This window comes from Syngnathus floridae, chromosome 5 (assembly GCF_059516105.1).
Source record: "Syngnathus floridae isolate MCC-2025c chromosome 5, RoL_Sflo_1.0, whole genome shotgun sequence".
NCBI lineage: Eukaryota > Metazoa > Chordata > Actinopteri > Syngnathiformes > Syngnathidae > Syngnathus > Syngnathus floridae.
Genome location: NC_142417.1, coordinates 19783252 through 19810898, shown reverse-complemented (window position 1 = coordinate 19810898; position 27647 = coordinate 19783252). Strand labels below are relative to the sequence as shown.

General features: G+C 37.8%; 2 protein-coding genes across 8 annotated transcripts in view; both read left to right on the top strand.

Moving 5' to 3' along the window:
* pias2 (protein inhibitor of activated STAT, 2) overlaps positions 1-15193 on the top strand; it is a 136340-nt gene extending 121147 nt beyond the window's left edge. The window contains exon 14 of one of the 4 annotated variants that reach the window (XM_088375766.1): positions 14881-15193. In XM_088375766.1, the coding sequence (XP_088231892.1) occupies positions 14881-15102 (222 nt within the window). In that variant the 3' untranslated portion in view covers positions 15103-15193. Of the gene's footprint in view, positions 1-14869 lie in introns of all 4 variants that reach the window. The other 3 variants (XM_088375767.1, XM_088375768.1, XM_088375769.1) reach the window with 3 other exon arrangements.
* A 6184-nt stretch (positions 15194-21377) lies between these two features.
* ptar1 (protein prenyltransferase alpha subunit repeat containing 1) overlaps positions 21378-27647 on the top strand; it is a 94524-nt gene continuing 88254 nt past the window's right edge. The window contains exon 1 of one of the 4 annotated variants that reach the window (XM_088375161.1): positions 21378-21536. In XM_088375161.1, coding sequence (XP_088231287.1) covers positions 21451-21536 — 86 coding nt within the window. In that variant the 5' untranslated portion in view covers positions 21378-21450. The remainder of the gene's footprint in view (positions 21537-27647) is intronic. The other 3 variants (XM_088375159.1, XM_088375158.1, XM_088375162.1) reach the window with 3 other exon arrangements.

The window sequence follows — 27647 nt, the reverse complement described above, 5'->3', positions numbered from 1 at the left end:
ATCTCAAAATTGAAAATTTGGAATTTTGGGTAAGTGGGAAGTTGTGGAATAGGTAGGAAAATGATGAACAGTTGAAAGGTGGAATGGGTTGAATAAGTTGAAAAATGTAGAAACTAGAGTAGAAAAACAAAATTGTAGAGAATTTTTGGTAAGTGGGAAGTTGTGGAATAGGAAGGCAAAAGATGAACAGTTGAAAGTTGGAATGAGTTGAATCGGTTAAAAAATGTAGAAGTTAGAGCAAATCTTGAATCCTAATAGAGAATGAATGGGAATTAAAAGAAAAAAAAAATTGCACCAAAATTTTTTGAAATTTGGAGCAAAAGGTCAAAAAACGGCTTCAGGAGGTTCACTTTTGGGGTTAAAATGTTGAAACGGGTTTAATCGGGCAAAATTTACAAAAGTTAGTGCAAATGTATGTATTTAGGGCACTTAATGTTGAAATATGGTCATTTCCGGTTTGATTTGGGTCACTTCCGGTCTATTTGGGTCACTTCCGGTTTGATAAGAGGCATTTCCGGTCTAGCTGAGGTTACTTCCGGTTTATTTGGGGTCATTTCTGGTTTAAAAAGGTCACTTCCGGTTTAAAAAGGTCACTTCCGGTTTGATTTTGAGTCACTTCCGGTTTTATTTGGGGTCACTTCCTGTTTACCTAAGGTCACTTCCGGTTTGATTTGGGGCACTTCCGGTTCATTTTGGGTTCATTGGGGGCACTTCAGGGTCAATCCAAGATGGCCGCCACACTGGAAGTGGGGGTCAAGGGTTGAATTGTGGAAGTGGGGGTGAAGGGGGTGAATATGGTAAGCATAAGGTGAACAAAGTGAATAAAGTTGGAATGGGTTGAATCGGTTGAAAAATGTAGAAATTAGAAGGGAAAAACTAAATTTTGGGAAAATTTGGTGTGAATTTCAAAATTGAAAATTTGGAAATTTTGGTAAGTGGGAAGGTGTGGAATAGGTAGCCAAAAGATGAACAGTTGAAAGTTGGAACGAGTTGAATCGGTGGAAAAATGTAAAAATTAGAAGTGAAAAACTAAATTTTGTGAAATTTTGCAAAATTTTGTGCAAATTTTAAAAGTGAAAACGTGAAATTTTTGAATTTGGCAAGTTTGGGAATGTCCCCAATGTGATTTGAATGTGTTGAAATAAGTGAATTTCAAACTGGAACAACAAAAACGTGAAATGTTGAATCTGCCATTAAGAATGAATGGGAAAAAAATGCCACAAAATCGTGAATTTTGTGAAAACGGAAAATTTTTTGAACGAAAAAAATGTAAGCACCCGTGTCATGAATATTTGGAATAAGTGAAAAGTGGAACGGAGTGAATCGGTTGAAGTATGTGGAAGTAGTTAACGGACAAAAAAGTGAGCGGAATAAGTAGAATAATAATAATAACTAGAATTTGCAATTCCTGAAGAAATTGCGTGTGAAGGTGAAGAGGTTGAATAAATACTTGGGGAATGCTGCAGAATGATGTTGAAAAGAGTTGAATCGGTTGAAAAATGTAGAAATTAGAAGGGAAAAAGCAAATTTGGGTAAATTGGGTGTGAATTTAAAAAGTGAAAATTTGGAATTTTGGGTAAGTGGGAAGTTGTGGAATAGGTAGGAAAATGAATAACAGTTGAAAGGTGGAATGGGTTGAATAAGTTGAAAAATGTAGAAAATAGAGTAGAAAAACAAAATTGTAGAGAATTTTTGGTAAGTGGGAAGTTGTGGAATAGGAAGGCAAAAGATGAACAGTTGAAAGTTGGAACGAGTTGAATCGGTTAAAAAATGTAGAAGTTAGAGCAAATCTTGAATCCTAATAGAGAATGAATGGGAATTAAAAGAAAAAAAATGCACCAAAATTTTTTGAAATTTGGAACAAAAGGAAAAAAACGGCTTCAGGAAGTTCAATTTTGGGGTTAAAATGTTGAAACTGGTTTAATCGGGCAAAATTTGCAAAAGGTAGTGCAAATGTATGTATTAAGGGCACTTAATGTTGAAATATGGTCACTTCCGGTTTGATTTGGGTCACTTCCGGTCTATTTGGGTCACTTTCTGTTTGAATAGAGGCACTTCCGGTCTAGCTGAGGTCACTTCCGGTTTATTTGGGGTCACTTCCGGTTTAAAAAGGTCACTTCCGGTTTAAAAAGGTCACTTCCGGTTTGATTTGGGGTCACTTCCGGTTTACCTGAGGTCACTTCCGGTTCATTTGGGGTCACTTCTGGTTTGATTTAGGTCACTTCCGGTCTATTTGGGTCACTTCCGGTTTGATAAGAGGCACTTCCGGTCTAGCTGAGGTCACTTCCGGTTTATTTGGGGTCACTTCCGGTTTAAATAGGTCACTTCCGGTTTAAAAAGCTCACTTCCGGTTTGATTTGGGGTCACTTCCGGTTTACCTGAGGTCACTTCCGGTTCATTTGGGGTCTTTTCCGGTTTGATTTGGGTCACTTCCGGTCTATTAGGGTCACTTCCGGTTTGATTAGAGGCACTTCCGATCTAGCTGAGGTCACTTCCAGTTTATTTGGGGTCACTTCCGGTTTAAAAAGGTCACTTCCGGTTTAAAAAGGTCACTTCCGGTTTGATTTGGGGTCACTTCCGGTTTGATTTGGGGTCACTTCCGGTTCACCTGAGGTCACTTCCGGTTCATTTGGGGTCAATTCCGGTTCTATATGGGGTACTTCCAGTTCATTCCGGGTTCATTGGGGCACTTCAGGGTCAATCCAAGATGGCCGCCACTCTGGAAGTGGGGGTCAAGGGTTGAATTGTGGAAGTGGGGGTGAAGGGGGTGAATATGGTAAGCATAAGGTGAACAAAGTGAATAAAGTTGGAATGGGTTGAATCGGTTGAAAAATGTAGAAATTAGAAGGGAAAAACTAAATTTTTGGAAAATTTGGTGTGAATTTCAAAATTGAAAATTTGGAAATTTTGCTAAGTGGGAAGGTGTGGAATAGGTAGGCAAAAGATGAACAGTTGAAAGTTGGAACGAGTTGAATCGGTGGAAAAATGTAGAAACTAGAAGTGAAAAACAAAATTTTGTGAAATTTTGCAAAATTGTGTGCAAATTTTAAAAGTGAAAACGTGAAATTTTTGAATTTGGCAAGTTTGGGAATGTCCCCAATGTGATTTGAATGTGTTGAAATAAGTGAATTTCAAACTGGAACAACAAAAATGTGAAATGTTGAATCTGCCATTAAGAATGAATGGGGAAAAAAATGCCACAAAATCGTGAATTTTGTGAAAACGGAAAATTTTTCGAACAAAACAAATGTAAGCAGCCGTGTCATGAATATTTGGAATAAGTGAAAAGTGGAACGGAGTGAATCGGTTGAAGTATGTGGAAGGAGTTAAGCGTCAAAAAAGTGAGCGGAATAAGTAGAATAATAATAATAACTAGAATTTGCAATTCCTGAAGAAATTGCGTGTGAAGGTGAAGAGGTTGAATAAATACTCGGGGAATGCTGCAGAATGATGTTGAAAAGAGTTGAATCGGTTGAAAAATGTAGAAATTACAAGGGAAAAAGGAAATTTGGGAAAATTGGGTGTGAATTTCAAAATTGAAAATTTGGAATTTTGGGTAAGTGGGAAGTTGTGGAATAGGTAGAAAAATGATGAACAGTTGAAAGGTGGAATGGGTTGAATAAGTTGAAAAATGTAGAAATTAGAGTAGAAAAACAAAATTGTAGAGAATTTTTGGTAAGTGGGAAGAAAGATGAACAGTTGAAAGTTGGAACGAGTTGAATCGGTTAAAAAATGTAGAAGTTAGAGCAAATCTTGAATCCTAATAGAGAATGAATGGGAATTAAAAGGAAAAAAATTGCGGCAAAATTTTTTGAAATTTGGAACAAATGGAAAAAAAACGGCTTCAGGAGGTTGACTTTTGGGGTTAAAATGTTGAAACGGGTTTAATCGGGCAACATTTGCAAAAGTTAGCTTAAATGTAGGTATTTAGGGCACTTAACGTTGAAATATGGTCACTTTCGGTTTGATTTGGGTCACTTCCGGTCTATTTAGGTCACTTCCGGTTTGATTAGAGGCACTTCCGGTCGAGCTGAGGTCACTTCCGGTTTATTTGGGGTCACTTCCGGTTTAAATAGGTCACTTCCGGTTTAAAAAGATGACTTCCGGTTTGATTTGGGGTCACTTCCGGTTTACCTGAGGTCACTTCCGGTTCATTTGGGGTCACTTCCGGTTTGATTTGGGTCACTTCCGGTCTATTTGAGTCACTTCCAGTTTGAATAGAGGCACTTCCGGTCTAGCTGAGGTCACTTCCGGTTTATTTGGGGTCACTTCCGGTTAAAAAAGGTCACTTCCGGTTTAAAAAGGTCACTTCCGGTTTGATTTGGGGTCACTTCCGGTTTACCTGAGGTCACTTCCGGTTCATTTGGGGTCACTTCCGGTTTGATTTGGGTCACTTCCGGTCTATTTGGGTCACTTCCGGTTTGATTAGAGGCACTTCCGGTCTAGCTGAGGTCACTTCCGGTTTATTTGGGGTCACTTCCGGTTTAAAAGGTCACTTCCGGTTTAAAAAGGTCACTTCCGGTTTGATTTGGGGTCACTTCCGGTTTACCTGGGGTCACTTCCGGTTCATTTGGGGTCACTTCCGGTTTGATTTGGGTCACTTCCGGTCTATTTGAGTCACTTCCGGTTTGAATAGAGGCACTTCCGGTCTAGCTGAGGTCACTTCCGGTTTATTTGGGGTCACTTCCGGTTTAAAAAGGTCACTTCCGGTTTGATTTGGGGTCACTCCCGGTTTGATTTGGGGTCACTTCCGGTTTACCTGAGGTCACTTCCGGTTCATTTGGGGTCAATTCCGGTTTGATTTGGGGCACTTCCAGTTCATTCCGGGTTCATTGGGGCACTTCAGGGTCAATCCAAGATGGCCGCCACTCTGGAAGTGGGGGTCAAGGGTTGAATTGTGGAAGTGGGGGTGAAGGGGGTGAATATGGTAAGCATAAGGTGAACAAAGTGAATAAAGTTGGAATGGGTTGAATCGGTTGAAAAATGTAGAAATTAGAAGGGAAAAACTAAATTTTGGGAAAATTTGGTGTGAATTTCAAAATTGAAAATTTGGAAATTTTGGTAAGTGGGAAGGTGTGGAATAGGTAGGCAAAAGATGAACAGTTGAAAGTTGGAACGAGTTGAATCGGTGGAAAAATGTAGAAACTAGTAGTGAAAAACTAAATTTTGTGAAATTTTGCAAAATTTTGTGCAAATTTTAAAAGTGAAAACGTGAAATTTTTTAATTTGGCAAGTTTGGGAATGTCCCCAATGTGATTTGAATGTGTTGAAATAAGTGAATTTCAAACTGGAACAACAAAAACGTGAAATGTTGAATCTGCCATTAAGAATGAATGGGGAAAAAAATGCCACAAAATTGTGAATTTTGTGAAAACGGAAAATTTTTCGAACAAAAAAAATGTAAGCAGCCGTGTCATGAATATTTGGAATAAGTGAAAAGTGGAACGGAATGAATCGGTTGAAGTATGTGGAAGTAGTTAAGCGTCAAAAAAGTGAGCGGAATAAGTAGAATAATAATAACTAGAAAATGCAATTTCTGGAGAAATTGCGTGTGAAGGCGAATACTTTGAATCACTTCTTGGGGAATGATGCCGAATGATGTTGAAATGAGTTGAATTACCTTGAGAAATGTGGAAAATAGAAGTGTAATACTAAATTTTGGAGAATTTGGTTGAATTTCAAATTTGAAAGTTTGGAATTTTTGGTAAGTGGGAGGTTGTGGAATAGGTAGGCAAAAGATGAACAGTTGAAAGTTGGAACGGGTTTAAACGGTTAAATATTGTAGAAGTTAGAGCAAATCTTGAATCCCCATAGAGAATGAGTGGGAATTAAAAGAAAAAGCAATTGCGCCAAAATTTTTTGAAATTTGGAACAAAACGAAAAAAAACGGCTTCAGGAGGTTCACTTTTGGGGTCAAAATGTTGAAACGGGTTCAATCGGACAATAAATGCAAAAGTTAGCGTCTAATGTAGCTATTTAGGGCAGTTAATGTTGAAATAAGGTCACTTCCGGTCTATTTGGGTCACTTCCGGGTTGATTAGAGGCACTTCCGGTCTAGCTGAGGTAACTTCGGGTTTAAAAAGGTCACTTCCGGTTTAAAAAGGTCACTTCCGGATTGATTTGGGGTCACTTCCGGTTTACCTTAGGTCAATTCCGGTTCATTTGGGGTCACTTCCGGTTTGATTTGGGTCACTTCCGGTCTATTTGGGTCACTTCCGGTTTGATTAGAGGCACTTCCGGTCTAGCTGAGGTCACTTCCGGTTTATTTGGGGTCACTTCCGGTTTAAAAAGGTCACTTCCGGTTTAAAAAGGTCACTTCCGGTTTGATTTGGGGTCACTTCCGGTTTACCTGAGGTCACTTCCGGTTCATTTGGGGTCACTTCCGGTTTGATTTGGGTCACTTCCGGTCGATTTGGGTCACTTCCGGTTTGATAAGAGGCACTTCCGGTCTAGCTGAGGTCACTTCCGGTTTGTTTGGGGTCACTTCCGGTTTAAAAAGGTCACTTCCGGTTTGATTTGGGGTCACTTCCGGTTTGATTTGGGGTCACTTCCGGTTTACCTGAGGTCACTTCCGGTTCATTTGGGGTCAATTCCGGTTTGATTTGGGGCACTTCCGGTTCATTCCGAGTTCATTGGGGCACTTCAGGGTCAATCCAAGATGGCCGCCACTCTGGAAGTGGGGGTCAAGGGTTGAATTGTGGAAGTGGGGGTGAAGGGGGTGAATATGGTAAGCATAAGGTGAACAAAGTGAATAAAGTTGGAATGGGTTGAATCGGTTGAAAAATGTAGAAATTAGAAGGGAAAAACTAAATTTTTGGAAAATTTGGTGTGAATTTCAAAATTGAAAATTTGGAAATTTTGGTAAGTGGGAAGGTGTGGAATAGGTAGGCAAAAGATGAACAGTTGAAAGTTGGAACGAGTTGAATCGGTGGAAAAATGTAGAAACTAGAAGTGAAAAACTAAATTTTGTGAAATTTTGCAAAATTTTGTGCAAATTTTAAAAGTGAAAACGTGAAATTTTTGAATTTGGCAAGTTTGGGAATGTCCCCAATGTGATTTGAATGTGTTGAAATAAGTGAATTTCAAACTGGAACAACAAAAATGTGAAATGTTGAATCTGCCATTAAGAATGAATGGGGAAAAAAATGCCACAAAATCGTGAATTTTGTGAAAACGGAAAATTTTTCGAACAAAAAAAATGTAAGCAGCCGTGTCATGAATATTTGGAATAAGTGAAAAGTGGAACGGAGTGAATCGGTTGAAGTATGTGGAAGGAGTTAAGCGTCAAAAAAGTGAGCGGAATAAGTAGAATAATAATAATAATAATAACTAGAATTGCAATTCCTGGAGAAATTGCGTGTGAAGGCGAAGACCTTCGCACTATTGTTATTCTACTTTTTTCGAAATGAAAGATAGGAAAAATGAAAAAGGGCAATTAATGAATATAAATGATGATGAATAAAGTAAATGGGTAAAATGATGTGTTAAAATGATAAGCAGGAAAAATAAAAAGGGAAATAAATGATGATAAATGATAATGAATGAAATAAATGGGAAAAATAAGTGGTAAAAATAAAAAGGGAAATAAATAATGATAAATGATGATAAATAAAATAAATAGGAAAAATGATGAGTGGGAAAAATAAAAAGGGAAATAAATGATAAATTATGTATAAAATAAATGGGAAAATGACGAGAGTTACAAATGAAAAGCGGGAACAATGATAAGCGGGAAGAATAAAAAGGAAATTAAATTATAAAATAAATGGGAAAATGACAAAAGTTACAAATGATAAACGATAAAAATGATAAGCGGGAAGAATATAAAGGAAATCAAATTATTATACAATAAATGGGAAAATGACGAGAGTTACAAATGATAAGCGGGAAGAATAAAAAGGAAAATAAATAATTATTAAAATAAATGGTAAAAAGACAAGTTACAAATCATAAGCGTGAAAAATATTAAGCAGTGAATAAAAAGGAAAAAAACCAGTACCCGCAGTTGGAATCGAACTCACGCGGGGAAGTGGCTCGAGTTAATAAGCGGCCGCATTACCAAGTGAGCTAATTGGTTTGCTTTTTAGGAGTGGTGTAATTTGCTTAATGTCATGAATGTTCATGTTGAATGCGCCATTAAGAATGAATGCGTAATTTTACACCATAAATGTACTAATTATGCAAAAACAACAAATGTTTATGACGAAAAAAACTGCAGCCAGTGTCGTGTGAGTTTGTGTAATGGTGAGACGCCAGATGTGACACGTGTAAAATTCGAACCCACGCGGGAAAGTGGCTCGTGTTGAAATCGCCATTAAGAATGAATGGGGATTTAAAAGTCACAAATTTGCTAATTACACAAAAACGGTTAATGTTATGAAAAAAAAAAATGGTAGCAAGCATGCCATGAATTTTTGGAATGTGTGAAAGTTTGAATGGGGTGAATCGGTTGAAGCATGTAGGACTAGTTAGGTGTCAAAAAAGCGGGCGGAATAAGTTGTTTAATAATAATAATAACTAGAATTGCAATTCCTGGAGAAATTGCGTGTGAAGGCGAAGACCTTCGCACTATTGTTATTCTACTTTTTTAGAAATGAAAGACAGGAAAAATGAAAAAGGGCAATTAATGAATATAAATGATGATGAATAAAGTAAATGGTTAAAATGATGTGTTAAAATGATAAGCAGGAAAAATAAAAAGGGAAATAAATGATGATAAATGATGATGAATGAAATAAATGGGAAAAATAAGTGGGAAAAATAAAAAGGGAAATAAATAATGATAAATGATGATAAATAAAATAAATAGGAAAAATGATGAGTGGGAAAAATAAAAAGGGAAATAAATGATAAATTATGAATAAAATAAATGGGAAAATGATGAGAGTTACAAATGAAAAGGGGGAATAATGATAAGCGGGAAGAATAAAAAGGAAATTAAATTATTATAAAATAAATGGGAAAATGACAAAAGTTACAAATGATAAACGATATAAATGATAAGCGGGAAGAATATAAAGGAAATCAAATTATTATTCAATAAATGGGAAAATGACGAGAGTTACAAATGATAAGCATTAAAAATGATAAGCGGGAAGAATAAAAAGGAAAATAAATTATTATTAAAATAAATGGTGAATGACAAGTTACAAATCATAAGCGTTAAAAATATTAAGCAGTGAATAAAAAGGAAAAAAAACAGTACCCACAGTTGGAATCGAACTCACGCGGGGAAGCGGCTCGAGTTAACAAGCGCCCGTGTTACCACCTGAGCTAATTTATTTGCTTTTCTGAAGTGGTGTAATTTGCTTAATGTCATGAATGTTCATGTTGAATGCGCCATTAAGAATAAATGCGTAATTTATAGCACAAATGTACTAATTATGCAAAGACCATAAATGTTTATTACGAAAAAAATTGCAGCCAGTGTCGTGTGAGTTTGTGTAATGGTGAGACGCCCAATGTGTCATGTGTAAAATTCGAACCCACGCAGGGAAATGGCTCGTGTTGAAATCGTCATTAAGAATGAATGGGGATTTAAAAGTCACAAATTTGCTAATTACACAAAAACGGTAAATGTTATGAACAAAAAAAATGGTAGCAAGCATGCCATGAATTTTTGGAATGTGTGAAAGTTTGAATGGGGTGAATCGGTTGAAGCATGTAGGACTAGTTAGGTGTCAAAAAAGTGGGAGGAATAAGTTGAATAATAATAATAATAACTAGCAATCTGCAATTCCTGGAGAAATTGCGCGTGAAGGCGAAGACCTTCACACTATTGTTATTCTACTTTTTTCGAAAATAAATTCCGCCCACTGTAAAATTCGAACCCACGCGGGAAAGTGGCTCGTGTTGAAATCGCCATTAAGAATGAATGGGGATTTAAAAGTCACAAATTTGCTAATTACACAAAAACGGTAAATGTTATCAACAAAAAAAATGGTAGCAAGCATGCCATGAATTTTTGGAATGTGTGAAAGTTTGAACGGGGTGAATCGGTCGAAGCATGTAGGACTAGTTAGGTGCCAAAAAAGTGGGAGGAATAAGTTGAATAATAATAATAATAAAGTAGAATAACAATGTGTGAAGGCTTCGCCTTCACACAACTAGAATTGCAATTCCTGGAGAAATTGCGTGTGAAGGCGAAGACCTTCGCACTATTGTTACTCTACTTTTTTAGAAATGAAAGAGGAAAAATGAAAAAGGGCAATTAATGAATATAAATGATGATGAATAAAGTAAATGGTTAAAATGATGTGTTAAAATGATAAGCAGGAAAAATAAAAAGGGAAATAAATGATGAGAAATGATGATGAATGAAATAAATGGGAAAAATAAGTGGGAAAAATAAAAAGGGAAATAAATAATGATAAATGATGATAAATAAAATAAATAGGAAAAATGATGAGTGGGAAAAATAAAAAGGGAAATAAATGATAAATTATGAATAAAATAAATGGGAAAATGACGAGAGTTACAAATGAAAAGGGGGAATAATGATAAGCGGGAAGAATAAAAAGGAAATTAAATTATTATAAAATAAATGGGAAAATGACAAAAGTTACAAATGATAAACGATATAAATGATAAGCGGGAAGAATATAAAGGAAATCAAATTATTATTCAATAAATGGGAAAATGACGAGAGTTACAAATGATAAGCATTAAAAATGATAAGCGGGAAGAATAAAAAGGAAAATAAATTATTATTAAAATAAATGGTGAATGACAAGTTACAAATCATAAGCGTTAAAAATATTAAGCAGTGAATAAAAAGGAAAAAAAGCAGTACCCACAGTTGGAATCGAACTCACGCGGGGAAGCGGCTCAAGTTAACAAGCGCCCGTGTTACCACTTGAGCTAATTTATTTGCTTTTCTGGAGCGGTGTAATTTGCTTAATGTCATGAATGTTCATGTTGAATGCGCCATTAAGAATAAATGCGTAATTTATAACACAAATGTACTAATTATGCAAAGACCATAAATGTTTATTACGAAAAAAATTGCAGCCAGTGTCGTGTGAGTTTGTGTAATGGTGAGACGCCCAATGTGTCATGTGTAAAATTCGAACCCACGCAGGGAAATGGCTCGTGTTGAAATCGCCATTAAGATTGAATGGGGATTTAAAAGTCACAAATTTGCTAATTACACAAAAACGGTAAATGTTATGAACAAAAAAAATGGTAGCAAGCATGCCATGAATTTTTGGAATGTGTGAAAGTTTGAATGGGGTGAATCGGTTGAAGCATGTAGGACTAGTTAGGTGTCAAAAAAGTGGGAGGAATAAGTTGAATAATAATAATAATAATAATAATAATAATAATAATAAAGTAGAATAACAATGTGTGAAGGCCTTCGCCTTCACACAATAATAATAATAATAATAATAAAGTAGAATAACAATGTGTGAAGGCCTTCGCCTTCACACAATAAAGGACAGCAATAACAATAGTGTGAAGGTCTTCACCTTCACACTATTAATAATAATAATAATAATAATAATAATAATAATAAAGGACAGCAATAACAATAGTGTGAAGGTCTTCACCTTCACACTAATAATAATAAAGGACAGCAATAACAATAGTGTGAAGGTCTTCACCTTCACACTAATAAAGGACAGCAATAACAATAGTGTGAAGGTCTTCACCTTCACACTAATAAAGGACAGCAATAACAATAGTGTGAAGGTCTTCACCTTCACACTAATAATAATAAAGGACAGCAATAACAATAGTGTGAAGGTCTTCACCTTCACACTAATAATAATAAAGGACAGCAATAACAATAGTGTGAAGGTCTTCACCTTCACACTAATAATAATAAAGGACAGCAATAACAATAGTGTGAAGGTCTTCACCTTCACACTAATAAAGGACAGCAATAACAATAGTGTGAAGGTCTTCACCTTCACACTAATAATAATAATAAAGGACAGCAATAACAATAGTGTGAAGGTCTTCACCTTCACACTAATAATAATAAAGTAGAATAACAATGTGTGAAGGCCTTCGCCTTCACACAATAATAATAATAATAATAATAATAAAGGACAGCAATAACAATAGTGTGAAGGTCTTCACCTTCACACTAATAATAATAAAGGACAGCAATAACAATAGTGTGAAGGTCTTCACCTTCACACTAATAATAATAAAGGACAGCAATAACAATAGTGTGAACGTCTTCACCTTCACACTAATAATAATAATAATAATAATAAAGGACAGCAATAACAATAGTGTGAAGGTCTTCACCTTCACACTAATAAAGGACAGCAATAACAATAGTGTGAAGGTCTTCACCTTCACACTAATAAAGGACAGCAATAACAATAGTGTGAAGGTCTTCACCTTCACACTAATAAAGGACAGCAATAACAATAGTGTGAAGGTCTTCACCTTCACACTAATAATAAAGGACAGCAATAACAATAGTGTGAAGGTCTTCACCTTCACACTAATAAAGGACAGCAATAACAATAGTGTGAAGGTCTTCACCTTCACACTAATAAAGGACAGCAATAACAATAGTGTGAAGGTCTTCACCTTCACACTAATAATAATAATAATAAAGGACAGCAATAACGATAGTGTGAAGGTCTTCACCTTCACACTAATAATAGAGAATAGTTTAGAATAACATACGTGTGAAGGCCATCGCCTTCACACAATAATAATAATAATAGAGAATGGTGTAGAATAACATATGTGTGAAAGCCATCACCTTCACACAATAATAGAGAATGGTGTAGAATAACATATGTGTGAAGGCCATCGCTTTCACACAATAATAATAATAGAGAATGGTGTAGAATAACATATGTGTGAAGGCCATCGCCTTCACACAGTAATAATAGAGACTGGTGTAGAATAACATATGTGTGAAGGCCATCGCCTTCACACAATATTAATAGAGAATGGTGTAGAATAACATATGTGTGAAGGCCATCGCCTTCACACAATAATAATAATAGAGAATGGTGTAGAATAACATATGTGTGAAGGCCATCGCCTTCACACAATAATAATAAAGTGAATGGAGTAGAATAACCTATGTGTGAAGGCCATCACCTTCACACAATAAATGACAGATGTGACAGGGCACTTCAGCTGCGCAGCTGCAGAGAGATTGCTCATTTCTCTAAAATCAGCCACAGAGAAGTTAATCAAGGCGTGTCCAAAGTCCGGCCTAAATTTAGACCGGCCCGAAGCATTGTGTCATAAAGTCAATAATAAGTGGCCCGCTGGCACTGTCGCGGGGACCTGTGCACCCCAGAGAGAGCCACATAAATGAAACTAGTCCGAATGGGAACGCACACGTGAGCCAGCGTTCATGATCGGTTGTGAGCGTGTCACCCCCGTCCCTTCCCAGTTCACGCGCACACAGGTGTCCGTTTGCAAGATAATCAGTGACACAGACAATTCCTCATTCAAACGTCCGCACACCAAGGACTAAGGCGACGCTAAAATCAGAGACGCTGCAAGTGACGCTGCACAGGGAAAGGCAAAAAAAAAAAAAAAAAAGCACAGACTACCGGTGAGAGCTGTCTACTTCGTACAAACTCTACACACTACTACGCGTCCGCGCCGCCCACTCACAGTGATCGCAAACAATAAAAAGACTATGGATTATTACTTTGTTATTATGAAGTAATTTGTTGTGTATGAAGTTGAAATAAAAAAGATAAAATGGAGAATGATTTCATTTGGATTAAAAATCTGACATGATGCAACCTGGCCTGTCTACTGCAGTCGAAACACGAATATCACCCTTCTCATTAATACAACAATAACAATAATAAAACAAACTTAATACATCTAATAAAAAAATCATTCAACTTTCATAAAATTGTTCATTTGTGTTTAATGTATTATTATTTTAATCTTTAACGTTTCTGGTAGTGCAATTGACAATAGATTCTCATTTGCAATATCAACCTATCTGCAGACAGCAAAAGATATAGTTACACATTTACAAGTTAATTTACAATGGTAATGGTTCGAGGAATGTCGGTGCGAATGCTCAGCCCCTATGCAAGTTCATCTAACCAAATCTGGCCCGCTTTGCAAAAAGTTTGGACACCCCTGAGCTAATCCTTTTATTATGTCAGATGTCGAGCTGTCCATGTGAAATTTGATGCCAATTGATAGCTGTTTTTGTACATTTTAAGTGATATTCTTTACAACGATTTCCAATGGGGAATTTGTGATCTCTTTCTTCCATGATGCGTAGTCAGGCTGATCTGTCAAATCAAGCAGACTTTACCCAAAAAGTGAGCATCATTAAGTGTATGGCCCTGCTGTTCCAAAATACTGTTACATCTCTTCTGAGATTTTTTTCAGGGGGCAATTGTAGCACTGACATCATTTTTAATACAGTAGTACATACAAGTGCCAATGTTGGGGTCACTTTACACTTCCTTGAACAATTATACTATTTTTTGAATGGAAATCAATGTATGTTGACTTTGGGGGAGAGTCTGGGATACTTATTCACTGGACCGAATATCAGTTCCAATGTTTGTATTGAAAAATCTTGTTCCGCAACTAGTAAAGAGTCAGCTTATGATGGAATAATTATTTCTTTAAGTACATTTAAACATTATTGGCGATATCTGCTGGTGTAACAACAAGCACAACATAGTCATTGTTTTCCGTTCAGGTCAGCAGTAGTCAGTCATTTTCTGTCACCCAGAAGTATCCTGAAGTCTATTTTTTACAAATATTAGGAAAACTCTATATTTGCATTGAAATATAGCCTTTTCTTATAGACTCTTATAGTCTAAATGTGTGATTTCTGGTATCACAAATGTTTACATGTTCTTGCAAGTGATATTCATAGCTGCTTGCCGATTTCATTTTCAAGTCACTCTTCAGCATTACAGGCCTCAGATGTTTCTGGAAAACCTGACAAATACCATGCAGAGTGTCACTTCTGCTAGCACAAGCTCCGCCCTGGTTTCCTCATCCAGTAGCCGCTATGAAAGAAACTCCCACGCAGATGGCTCCATTCATGAAACCTGGGACGTCGCAGGCGGAGGAAACACTGCTGGAGGAGTAATTGACAACAATGTATCTGACATTATTTCACTAGACTGATATTGTTGGACTTTTGATTAATTTCTTCTTTTCTAGGGTTGTTTTATTATTCCAAACAAAATGTACTAATAAACAGTTAAAGCCCTGAAAATATGTTTCTATTCTATTTAAATCTTCTTAAATATATTTTCTGTTGAAAGTGCAGATGACATTTATTGTTCTCTTAAAATAGTTATTTCAGACAAGACATATTTCTGTAGCAGACAAATGAATTCCTCAGAAATCAAATGGAAACTATGCACCTTTTCCAAAATGTTTAACTTCCTCATTAATTTATTTGGTTATTCATTTTAATAGTGTAGGAATGGTAAATGCAAGGGTAGTGCTTTTCTACACCATGTTGTGCTCAAAAATGCCTTTTCTGCAGTAGCCTAGCTTTTTAAAAACAAATATTTCTGTGTGACAAATATTTCTAGAAAATGTCTAGAAAAAGATTATTGCTTCCACACTTTCTCATTTGTTAAAAACACACACACACACACACACACACACACACACACACACACACACACACACACACACACACACACACACACACACACACACACACACACACACAAACAAGATCCACACCAAAACACATAGGTGCGTTTTTTCAGCGCATTTACAAAGCCCGTCAAGAAGATACACTCCCATTTACGGAATGGCAGGAAGTCATCCCCACGGGTAAACCCTGCACACCTTTCGGCATGAAGTATCCCATGAAGTGACACTGGAGGAAGACAAGATAATGTTAAAAAGGTTAAAAAAAAAAAAACTATACAAGAAAAAATCCAATTGGATAAGGAAAAAAAAAGTGAGTTGTCCGATATACATTGATAAGAATTAAGAAGTTCAATGAATAAATGTCTGTATTTTCTGCACCTTAAGGCACACATACTCATAACCTTTAATTTTCTCAAATAACGAACATGCGCCTTTTGTGTGGACCGAATTTCAAAATCTGGAAGCCACACAGAGACGTGATATACTGGTGTAATATCTAGATCTGATGAACCAATCAGAGGACATGAATGTTTTACATTGTTCCGGGCAGAAAACCAATCAGAGGACTGTATATATCATGTTAAAAAAGTTAAGTTGAAGTCCCAATGATCGTCACACACACACATCTGGGTGTGGTGAAATTTGTCCTCTGCATTTAACCCATCCCCATGTGATTTTGATACATCTCCTGTGGGAGAGGGGAGCAGTGAGCAGCAGCGGTGCCGCGCTCGGGAATCATTTGGTGATCTAACCCCCCAATGTAAGAGTACGTACCTCCGCCGCCATTGATAAGTAAATACCATCGCATGTGCAACGCAATCAGCATTAGGACCGTCTAAAATGGCATCGAGAAAGAGACATGCCTACAGGCACAACTCAAGCTTTCTGGAAAGCCGGGGTCATTGCCGAAAAGTAACATGACAAGACAATGACAAGAGGGAACTTGTCATGTTTGATGACGAACTGTTTAATTTGGAAACAGAAGATGAGGACTTAGATCAGGCATGTCAAACATACGGCCCGCGGGCCGGATCCGGCTCATTGGATCATTTAATCCGGCCCGGCATAAATTTCTGTGTATGTCAAAAAAAGAAGCGAGTCTCTAGCGCATTTCTATCAAAAGTTATGTTTTTTTAAAATAAATACAAACCAAGTGCTCCCTCCGGCCACGGGAGGGCAGTAAATGTGTAAAAGAGCTCACATCCAGCGGCATTGACACGAGTTAGTACTAAGACCAAACCGTCAATCTTGCTTCACAATTCACCACAAGTTATTGGTCAACACACCCTTGCCAAAATGACACTGTCAAAAAAAAGAGAAGTGGACACGGAGTGCAGAGTTTTCAAGGAAAAATGGACTGAGCATTATTTATTCACAGAAGTTACTCTGCGCATTTCTCTTGTCTCACAGCTGTTCATCCGGAGGCACCGGACCGTCCAGATAATGATTTGAAAAAATATAAAGACAACATAACAGATTTCCTACGAGAGCTTGAGCAGAGGTTTCAGGTATTCAGTGAACTTGAGAACAAATTTGGCTTTTTTCGCTCGCCATTTACAGTGAAGCCTTCTGATATGCCAGCTGATATTCAACTCGAGCTTATTGATTTGCAGTGCGATTCCGCTGTGAAGGATAAATTTGGGTCCGTGGGATTGGATACATTTTATCAATATCTCGTGCCAGGCTACCCCAAATTAACAGCCATGGCTGCAAACGTTCTATCCATGTTTGGGACTACTTATCTTTGTGAACAGGTTTTCTCTGTAATGAACAATAATAAAACAAAGCAGCACTCAAAGTTAACAAATAAACACTTGAATGATATTGTTAAATGTGCTGCTACTCAGGATTTGACACCCAATATTGATACACTTGTGAAGGCAAAAAGATCCCAAGTTTCAGGAGCCAGCAGCAAGTAGACTGCAGGAGTGCAGTGAAGGAGAAAAAAAGTGTGATGGCACGAAATTTGTTTGCACTCATTAATACAGAGCATTAAAAATAAGATTAATCTGGTTTCATATTAAACACAGTTAATATTGTGCAGTATATTCTCAGCTTCAGTAGGCCCAGCCTAGTAGTTTGATCGGATGTAGTATAAGCATGCACTGCTATAACTTTTATTTTGTATTTCTTTTTTTATTTATTTCAAAGCAGTACGACTATCAAGGCGAGAATACTTTTTTCATAGCTCCCACTTGAGTTTGTTAAGTGTGGTGAGTTGGTTCAGGTGTAAAACTGCATTCACTTCATTGTTAAAATAAACCAGTGAACCATGAAATCTTTTTTTTTCATTGTTTGTGAAAAAAATGTGTTGTGCTTAGAAAAGATTCCTTGTCATCCGTGATTATAATATGTAGGGTAGGCTACAAATGTAGGCTGAATGATAAACCATAGTACTGAAAAACAAAGCAAAATATTTGGGGTTGACATTCTTTTACTGATCCGGCCCATCTGAGAACAGAAAGTCTGGATCCGGCCCCAGAGCCAAATTGAGTTTGACATGCCTGACTTAGATGGATTTGCCTATTAATATTGATGAACAATGTGAGTACAAGACAGTACAATAGAATCAGCATTTTTGACCAAGTTTGTGCACGCCAAACAGGGAATTTGACTCCGGTTGATCTCAGCCTCTGTACAACATTGAAGTGACATGATTAAATAGTAGAATAAAGTACAACTCAACTCACTGATTTGCTCCTGTGACTTTTTTTTAATTTTTTTTTTTTTACCGAAAGTCATGGCATGCAATCGCTCCATAACGTGGTGCGTTTTATGTTTGGATTAAGTACAGAGAAGCCCCCGGAATTGACTCTGTGCCTTTTAACTCGAAGCACCTTATCATACAGATAATTTAAAAGCTAAAATAGGTATACGTATTTGAGCCATAGTACACCTCGCCCTCAAGCGCTTAGCAAAATTTAGCGAAACAAATATTGTGTGCTAAGGAGTTTTACAGCCTTAAAAGAATATTAATATGTAGGTATAGTATGAAAAAATACGGTACTATGAATGGAAAAAAAAACTTACACTGTACACGTATACCCTGTAGGTGAAAGAACTTACGATACAATTTGTAACCGAGAGAACATGCGAACTACGCACAGAAATAGATTGATGGATATATTAGGTGACAGGTCACCTTGTAATCATTGATCAGTCTCTTCAATCCTTTTCTTTCCAAATAAGACTGCTTCAAAGGTATATCTATACTAAGGTATATCACTATATTTATACCACCAGGCTGGAGAAATAATGACTAAACATGGTCCGACTAGGCAAAGCGCAAATGTGCTTCCATGGTCACTAGATGGCAGTGTAATACACATAATTGTCCATAAATTGTCTTGAACGTGTTTACGAATTTAATATCGTGTAAGATGAAGCCTAACCCAGCTGACTTTGGTGGGTACACCATCAATTATGTGAAGGCTGTGGCCTTGATGTATGTTATTTTACACATCCAACTTCATCATCCACCTTTTAACATGTGAGGGATTGGTCATTCTACACCAGGGGTGCCCAATACGTCGATCGCGATCGACCGGTCGATCGCCTGGCCCCGACTGGTCGATCGCGTGACATTATTTTATTTTATTTTTTTTTCGCACTTGACGCGTGCGCAAACAACGGCGCTAACAACACAACACTAACACGTTAGCTTGCGAGTTCCCTCCAATTGTCAGAACCCTGTTTTTTCTCTTAAACTTAAGAAAGAGTATGAAAAAGGCAGCTGGACATAGTAAAAAGTATCACTTTCATAGGGAATGGGAGGATATATATATATATATATATATATATATATATATATATATATATACACACACACATATAATTTTTTTTTTAGTGAGTAGAGATCTTTGTGACTTGGTCATTTCAAAAGTAGCTCGCGATCTGAAAATGTTTGGGCACCCCTGTTCTACACCATCGACTTTATTATTGTGTAAAGGCTTAGGTCTTCAGGTTATTAGACACCATTAACATTATTCTTCTTTTTCTTCTATTTTATTGATATTAACTTTCCTGATGTGCTTCTACCACATTCCGAATCTCAACACCTCACATATTTAAAAAACTAATCTCATCTTCTGAAATATTGCAAGCCTTTTATTATTTTAATATTGCTGATTATAGCATACAGCTTAAAAAAAAACTCAAATATCCAATCTCAAAATATTAGAATATCATGAAAAAGTATACTAGTAGGGTATTTAACTAATCACTTGAATCGTCTAGTTAACTCGAAACACCTGCAAGGGTTTCCTGAGCCTTGAAAAACACTCAGCTTGGTTCAGTAAACTAAATCACAAGTATGGGGAAGACTGCTGATCTAACTGCTAACCATCATTGACACCCTCCATCAGGAGGGTAAGACACAAAAAGAAATTTCTGAAAGAGCAAGCTGTTCACAGAGTGCAGTTTCAAAGCACATCCACAAAAAGGCTGTTAGAAGGGGGAAATGTGGCAGGAACAGCATTGTGAAAAAGAGTTGCTTCCAGAATTTGGGAGATCTTCAAAGACAGTGGACTGAAGCTGGAGTCCAGGTATCAAAGCCACTGTTCACAGACAGTGGGAAACGGGCTACAATAGCCTAATTCCCATAGTCAAGCCACTTCTGAACTCAAGACAACGGAAGAAGCGTCTGACTTGGGCTATGGAAAAGAAGCACTGGACAGTTCCAGAGTGGTCCAAAGTCCTCTTTTCGGACGACAGCAAGTTTTATATTTCATTTGGAAGTCAAGGTGCCAGAGTCTGGAGAAAGCCTGGAAAGGAGCAAAATCCAAGTTGCTTGAAATCTCGTGTGAAGTTCCCACAGTCAGCGATGGTTTGGGGAGCCATGTCAGCTGGTGGTGTTGGTCCACTGCGTTTCATCAAGTCCAGAGTAAATGCAGATTTTAGAGCACTACATGCTTCCGTCTGCTGAAAAGCTCTATGGAGATGATTATTTCATTTTCCAGCATGATCTGGCACCTGCCCAAAGTGCCAAAACCACCAGTAAATGGTGTATTGACCATGGCTTTACTGTCCTCGATTGGCCTGCCAATTCCCCTGACCTGAACCCCATAGGGAATTTGTGGGGTATTGTGAAGAAGAAGCTGAAAGACACCAGACCCAACAATGCAAAAGAGCTAAAGGCCGTTATTGAAGCATCCTGGGCATCCATAACACCTCAGCAATGCCACAGGCTGATTGCCTCCATGCCACGCCGCATTGATGCAGTAATACTGAGTGCATCAACGGACATTTTCAAATGTTTGATTTTGTTCTGCTGTTGTAATTTTTTTTTTTTTACTTGGTCTGAGGGAAGATTCTAATATTTTGAGATAGGATATTTGAGTTTTCTAAAGCTGTAAGCCATAATCAGCAATATTAAAATAATAAAAGGCTTGCAATATTTCAGTTGATTTGTAATGAATCCAGAATTTTTGACTTTTTTTAATTGCATTACAGAAAATAAAGAGCTTTATCACAATATTAACATTTTCTGAGACAGTCCTGTGTGTGTGTATACAAATATATATATATATATATATATATATATATATATATATATATATATATATATATATATATATATATATATATATATATATATATAGTATACACGTACATATATATATATATATATATATATATATATATATATATATATATATATATATATATATATATATATAGTATACACACACACACACACATATCCCCGCTACTTTTCCGTGCTTTTTCACATTTGCCATTCTCATCCCTGTATGATTGGGACAGTTTTATTTCAAGGGAACGCAGCATACGAGACATGAGCTAATCTTTGTTTTTTCACCCGGAAACACTGGCGCAGCGTGCGACGTCATTTGTTGACCCAAAATGGCGGAGTCGCGGTCAGAGTTGGATGTCTTGGTACAACGAGTAGTTAAAGATATTAGTAATGCATTGAAGAGGAACCCCAACATGTAAGTGTGACTATCTGATATTTACATACTAAAACGTCTGCGTCTGCTATATTAAATTACCTGGTCGTCGCTGTTGACTAGCAAAACTGCCGACACATAAACATATGTCGGCCTCGACAATATCCTGGAATGTGAGCAGGTCAAGCAGAGTTTCCAATTTTTCTTTCTGGGCTCTTCAGTAAGTGTTCTTTCTATTCAGTTTAAGTTGTAAAAGCAAGTGTATTGATGAAGCGTGTTATTTTAATTTAGATCGTCCGTTGAGAGTAGCGACGTTGCCCTTACAAGATTACTTTATTGTTTTATTTTGCACTGTTGGGCAGCTACAATCTCGTTATACTATGTATAATGACTAATAAAAGGAATTCTCATTCATTCTTATGATACAAAACACTGTCGTTTTCATTACAATTTAAAATAACGCCATGTGATGCGTTCTTGGAGGTTGGAGGTAGTGACTAGTAACAAGTCAATTATCAAGAACCACTACTAAATCGATTTATACTCTTTATACTAAAGTTTATACTTAGGTGTTGCAGGGGTTCAGGATCCTGTCATTTATTTTAGGGTCAGTTCACACCTGCGTGAAGCTGGCCCCTCACCCCACGCAAAATTTAAGGAAAATAGTCTGTTTCGTTTGTGCTGGTTTGTGCAGCAAAAATGTTCGTTTGTGCTGCTATGATTTTTTAGTTATGAAAGATTATTTTATAGGTCATCCAGAGTTCACCCAGCACCCCATCTGCTCAAAATGAACCCAAAATGGTACCGTTCGTTTGTGCTTCGTTTGTGCCGCAAAAACCTTCGTTTGTGCTGCTTCGGTTTCGTAGATATTACACATTTATTTTATAGCGATGACGTCACCCAGCCCCCCATTTTCGTCCAAATGGACCCAAAATGGTAACGTTCCTTTGTGCTTTGCTTGTGCTGATTTGTGCATTGTTTGTGCTGCTTCGGTTTCGTAGATATTGCACATTTATTTTATAGCGATGATGTCACCCAGCCCCCCATTTTCCTCCAAATGGACCCAAAATGGCAACGTTCGTTTGTGCTTCGTTTGTGCTGATTTGTGCAGCAAAAAATTTTGTTTGTGCTGCTTCGGTTTCGTAGATATTGCACATTTATTTTATAGCGATGATGTCACCCAGCCCCCCATTTTCCTCCAAATGGACCCAAAATGGTAACGTTCGTTTGTGCTTCGTTTGTGCTGATTTGTGCAGCAAAAAATTGAGTTTGTGCTGCTTCGGTTTCGTAGATATTGCACATTTATTTTATAGCGATGATGTCACCCAGCTCCCCATTTTCCTCAAAATGGACCCAAAATGGTACCGTTCGTTGGTGCTTCGTTTGTGCAGCAAACATTTTCGTTTGCGCTGGTATGATTTTTTAGTTTTGAAAGATTATTTTATATGTTATCCAGAGTTCACCCAGCCCCCCATCTGCTCCAAATGAACCCAAAGTGGTACCGTTCGTTTGTGGTGGTTTGTGGTGCAAAAATTTTCATTTGTGCTGCTATGATTTCGTAGATATTACACATTTATTTTATAGCAATGACGTCACCCAGCCCCCCATTTTCCTCCAAATGGACCCAAAATGGTACCGTTCGTTTGTGCTTCGTTTGTGCAGCAAACCTTTTCGTTTGCGCTGGTGTGATTTTTTAGTTTTGAAAGATTATTTTATATGTTATCCAGAGTTCACCCAGCCCCCCATCTGCTCCAAATGAACCCAAAGTGGTACCGTTCGTTTGTGGTGGTTTGTGCTGCAAAAATTTTCGTTTGTGCTGCTATGATTTCGTAGATATTACACATTTATTTTATAGCAATGACGTCACCCAGCCCCCCATTTTCCTCCAAATGGACCCAAAATGGTACCGTCTGTTTGTGCTTCGTTTGTGCTGGTTTGTGCAGCAAAGATTTTCGTTTGTGCTGCTTCGGTTTCGTAGATATCACACATTTATTTTAAAGTGATGACGTCACCCAGCTCCCCCTTTTCCTCCAAATGGAGCCAAAATGGTACAGTTCGTTTGTGCTTCGTTTGTGCAGCAAAAATTTTAGTTTGTGCTGCTACGGTTTTGTAGATATTACACATTTCATTCATAGCGATGACGTCACTCAGCCTCCATATAACTCCAAATGGACCCAGAATGGTACCGATTGTTTGTGCCGCAAAAAATTTAGTTTGGGCTCAGTGAATCATTCAATTTGTCATTTATTTAATATTAATTTATTTTCTAGAGATGTCAAATCCTTGCTCCATGGATCGTTAATTCACCATTTGTTTGTGCCACTGCAATGTTTTTATTATTAAAATCATGCATCTTCATTAACCCCCTGTTATGTATTTTATTCTAACAATTTTTCACTTGACATCATAACTCCTCAATTCTTACACATGTATTATCCAACTAATTACCATGCAAAGTGACCTCTGCAGGCCGGTAAGAATATTGCAACAGGGGCACGAAAAACAAAGACGTGCAACTTTTTCAAGCGACAAATGCACAACTATCTCCGAAGATTTAATAACAGTGAGTGACAGAAAGTGTATTTTTCTGGGAAGTGACCATCGACCAATGTAAGTAAAATGTGTAAAAACAAAACGAGTTCATACAGTATAGAATTAAAAACACCCCAGGTAGTCTGAATAGTTAGTTCGCTAACATTCTTATTAGACGTGTGTAATTTGCACAGACCAAGAAAACTAAATTTCTAAAGAAAGCATGCTTGATACATTTTGATGTCAAAATATTTTTCCCTTTGCAACATTTTTCCGTCCATGCATAGCAATTATAATGAACACGCATGTGTAATTTTAATTATTCAAGCAATGAATCCTGATTATATTTATTTGTCCTTCAACTAGATGCATAAACAACCAGCAGGAGACAATGATTTAATTGTTGCAGTTCTCTGCCCATCAAAAGAGGCCATACTTGAAAATGGTAACATAGCCACTCCAAGCGCGACTGTGTGGACAGATCTGAGTGACCAGTTGGAAAAGAAGATGTCTGCAAAGGCTCTGTACACCTTTGTAAAAACAAACAGACACAATATCTGGTCAGCTCTGGGATTCAGTCAAAATGAAACTGATCCTGAAACTAGCAGTGAAGCAAGCTCGGAATCAGGCCCTGAACGGTCATTTCAGCTTCATATTCTTTTTGACAAGTGGATGGAATTTATTACGGAAAAGGCTGAATACAAAGATAAGAACTGTCGAACCCAAAAAAGACAATATACAATTTTGAAGCCTGGCACCTGGACCCACATCATACTAAATGAACAAATCTGGAAAACAGTCAAAATTCCTTGCACATTTGTTTTTAAAAGAGCCAAGGTCTATCCATTGGTCTCAAATAATTATATCAAAATCAGAGGATACTGCAAGGAGTGTCATGGCCTTCTCAACATTAATTGTGGCGGAGAGCCAGAAATTAACAGTCCAATAATATTGAACTGTTTCGTTAAGAACAGTGATGACTCCCTACACACTGGTAGCTCAAAGAGGTTTCTATCTGGACAGTTGCGTGTGTAGGTAGCCAAGGAACTTTGTGAGGGCAGGATGGAACCACATGTATGGCGAGCATCACAGGCAAACTGATGGACTTCGGAGACCCTGAGCCAAGCCACCTGCCAAATTTGGCCACCCTGCGCAAGGCAAAGCAAGAGAAAAATGATTTGGCATTAGGTGACAAAAATCCAATTTTATCATTGCAGATGTTGAAATACAGTGCACCTCACAGTGACAGCATCAAAGACATTGGACTTGACAAGTTTTTCTGTCACTATTGGAGTCAAACACAAATGCATGTGTACAAGAGCTTAAAGAAACTCACCCAATATTATGTGTTGATGCAACTGGCTCAATAGTTAAAAAACTGATGAGGCCGAGTGGCATGTCTGGCCATATCTTCCTGTATCAGGGTGTTATGACAAGGCATACCAGCTCCAGTGTCCCAGTCGTGCAGATGCTGTCAGAGAAGCATGATGTTAATGCTATCACACAGTGGCTGAAGGAATGAATCCATGCAGGTGCATCTGTTCCTAAAGAAGCAGTGAGTGACTTTTCTCTGGCGATTCTTGGAGCTCTAAGTCAAAGCTTTTACCCCTCATCTGAAGAGCTACATCAATGAGTGCTTTAACATTTCACGTGGGAATCAACCTGGACATCTACCCCCATGTTATAGCACACTGTATTAAGATGATCTGCCGATGGGACTGCCTGAAAAACAAAATACCTCGTGTTAAGGATTTCTTTGTCAGGTCAATAGCACAGCTTCTTAAGTCACAATGTTTGCAACATGCAAAAGAACTTCTTCGTGCTATCACCATTGTGGCACTGAGTGAGACAGAGGGTAATGACAATTCTGGAGCCCCTATCCCATCAGAAAAGTGCAAGAAATACTTGAGAGCGCAAATCGCAGAGGAATTTGTCCCCATTTCAGATGAGGAAGTTGAAGGACGAGAACCAGGTGATACATTAAATCAGCACATCCAGACTAATGTCCGACAGTGGGTGACAGAAATATGTGAGGAGAGCAGGTCACTTGCCATGGCTGATGGGGATCAAGACAACATCCACTTCCTCCCTGAGATTATTCCCTAAATAACAAGACTTGGAAGTTACTTGCCATTCTGAACAGCAATAATGGTCCCGCTCTTCAAAAGCACCATCATCACTGCAAGTTCCGCAGCTGTTGAAGCAGAGTTCAAAACTATAAAAAAAGGCCTTTTCAAGCATGAAAGCTTACCCATTCGTGTGGACCGGTTTGTTGCTCGTCATCTTTCCTTCATTGAGGGAAACGTGGATTTGCTCTGCAAAACAAAAAAGTGAAAAGGATGTGCGTGATGCCACGACTGTTAAAGAGCCTGACAATGTCTGCAGTACTTCTCAAACTGAAGTAGTAAACAAAAGGGGAAAAAAAATTCATCCCGGAGGGGAGCCAGATGCATCTACTGACAGTGCAGTTGAAAACTGGAGAGGTTTAGCGGTCCCACTGAAAAAAAGAAAGATAACTTCATATCTCTCTCCTTGTCCTGAATGGCTGCATATTTATGTGAGCTGGAAAAAAGTCAAGGTACCATTGTTGAAAAACGGGAACCATAACAGCCTGTTAAACTTTGCACATCAAAAGTGTCTGTGCCCAATACTTGTGCATTTGATTCTTTCTTTCAATGCTTATGCTGTTCTATCTGTGAAAGTTTTTCATTTGAAAAGACTGTTCTGAACTATGAACGTGGGAACCAATTCCTCCACCTGGTGAAAACCATCACAGCACAGGGTGTGAACCCACAGGTATACTCACAGAGGGCAGAACTGCTGGGGGAAATATTCAAACCTGTTCTCCTGACCTCTGGTGCTCTCCAAATTGATGCACAATGCTACATCTCCACTGCAATTGAGAGCGCAATGAGGAATGTTCCAAGTGTTAATTTGATAAAACAATGCTCCTCACAGTACTGCAGTATTAAGGCAAGTTTTACTTGTTTGTGCAAACATTGCTGTCCTGCAGACCTGTGGCATGGCTTATCTTCAGACTGCTGCTGAAGAGGGACTCAGCCTTCCTGACTCTCTCTGCCTCAGGCCAATTGAAAACCCTTCCCAGTGTCCATCTGCATTCAAAACACAGGGCAACAGTACAGGCAAGGCTCTGTGTTCAGGGAATGTTACTCACAGCTAAAATCTGGGAGAGTTTGTGTGGATTAACACTGACCTTGATAGCAGTTGCAAGGAAGTTGCCTTGCTTGAATTTCCCTCCCGTCTGGAGCTAAAAGAGAAGGCTTTTACTTTGAGAGCAGTCATTGGCTTTGAACCAGGAATGACCCAGGATTCTCTTGGGCATTATGCGGCATACTGCAGGAGGACTGCATATGCCTGGGAGATCTACGTATAATGACCTGGGAAGTTGAGTGAAGCAGCATCAGTAAATAATAAGATCTTCCAACATGCTGTGTTCTACACAGTGCAGTGATGCATTGTTTGAATTGTTTGAAAAAAATGTTGATAATTTTCCCTTTGACAAAGAAAGTTGTTTTTTCACGGTTTCAAGTTTCTTTTTCTGGCTGTCATCAACTTCACATACATGTATTAATTGCTGCATTAATTAACATTTTGGAACAG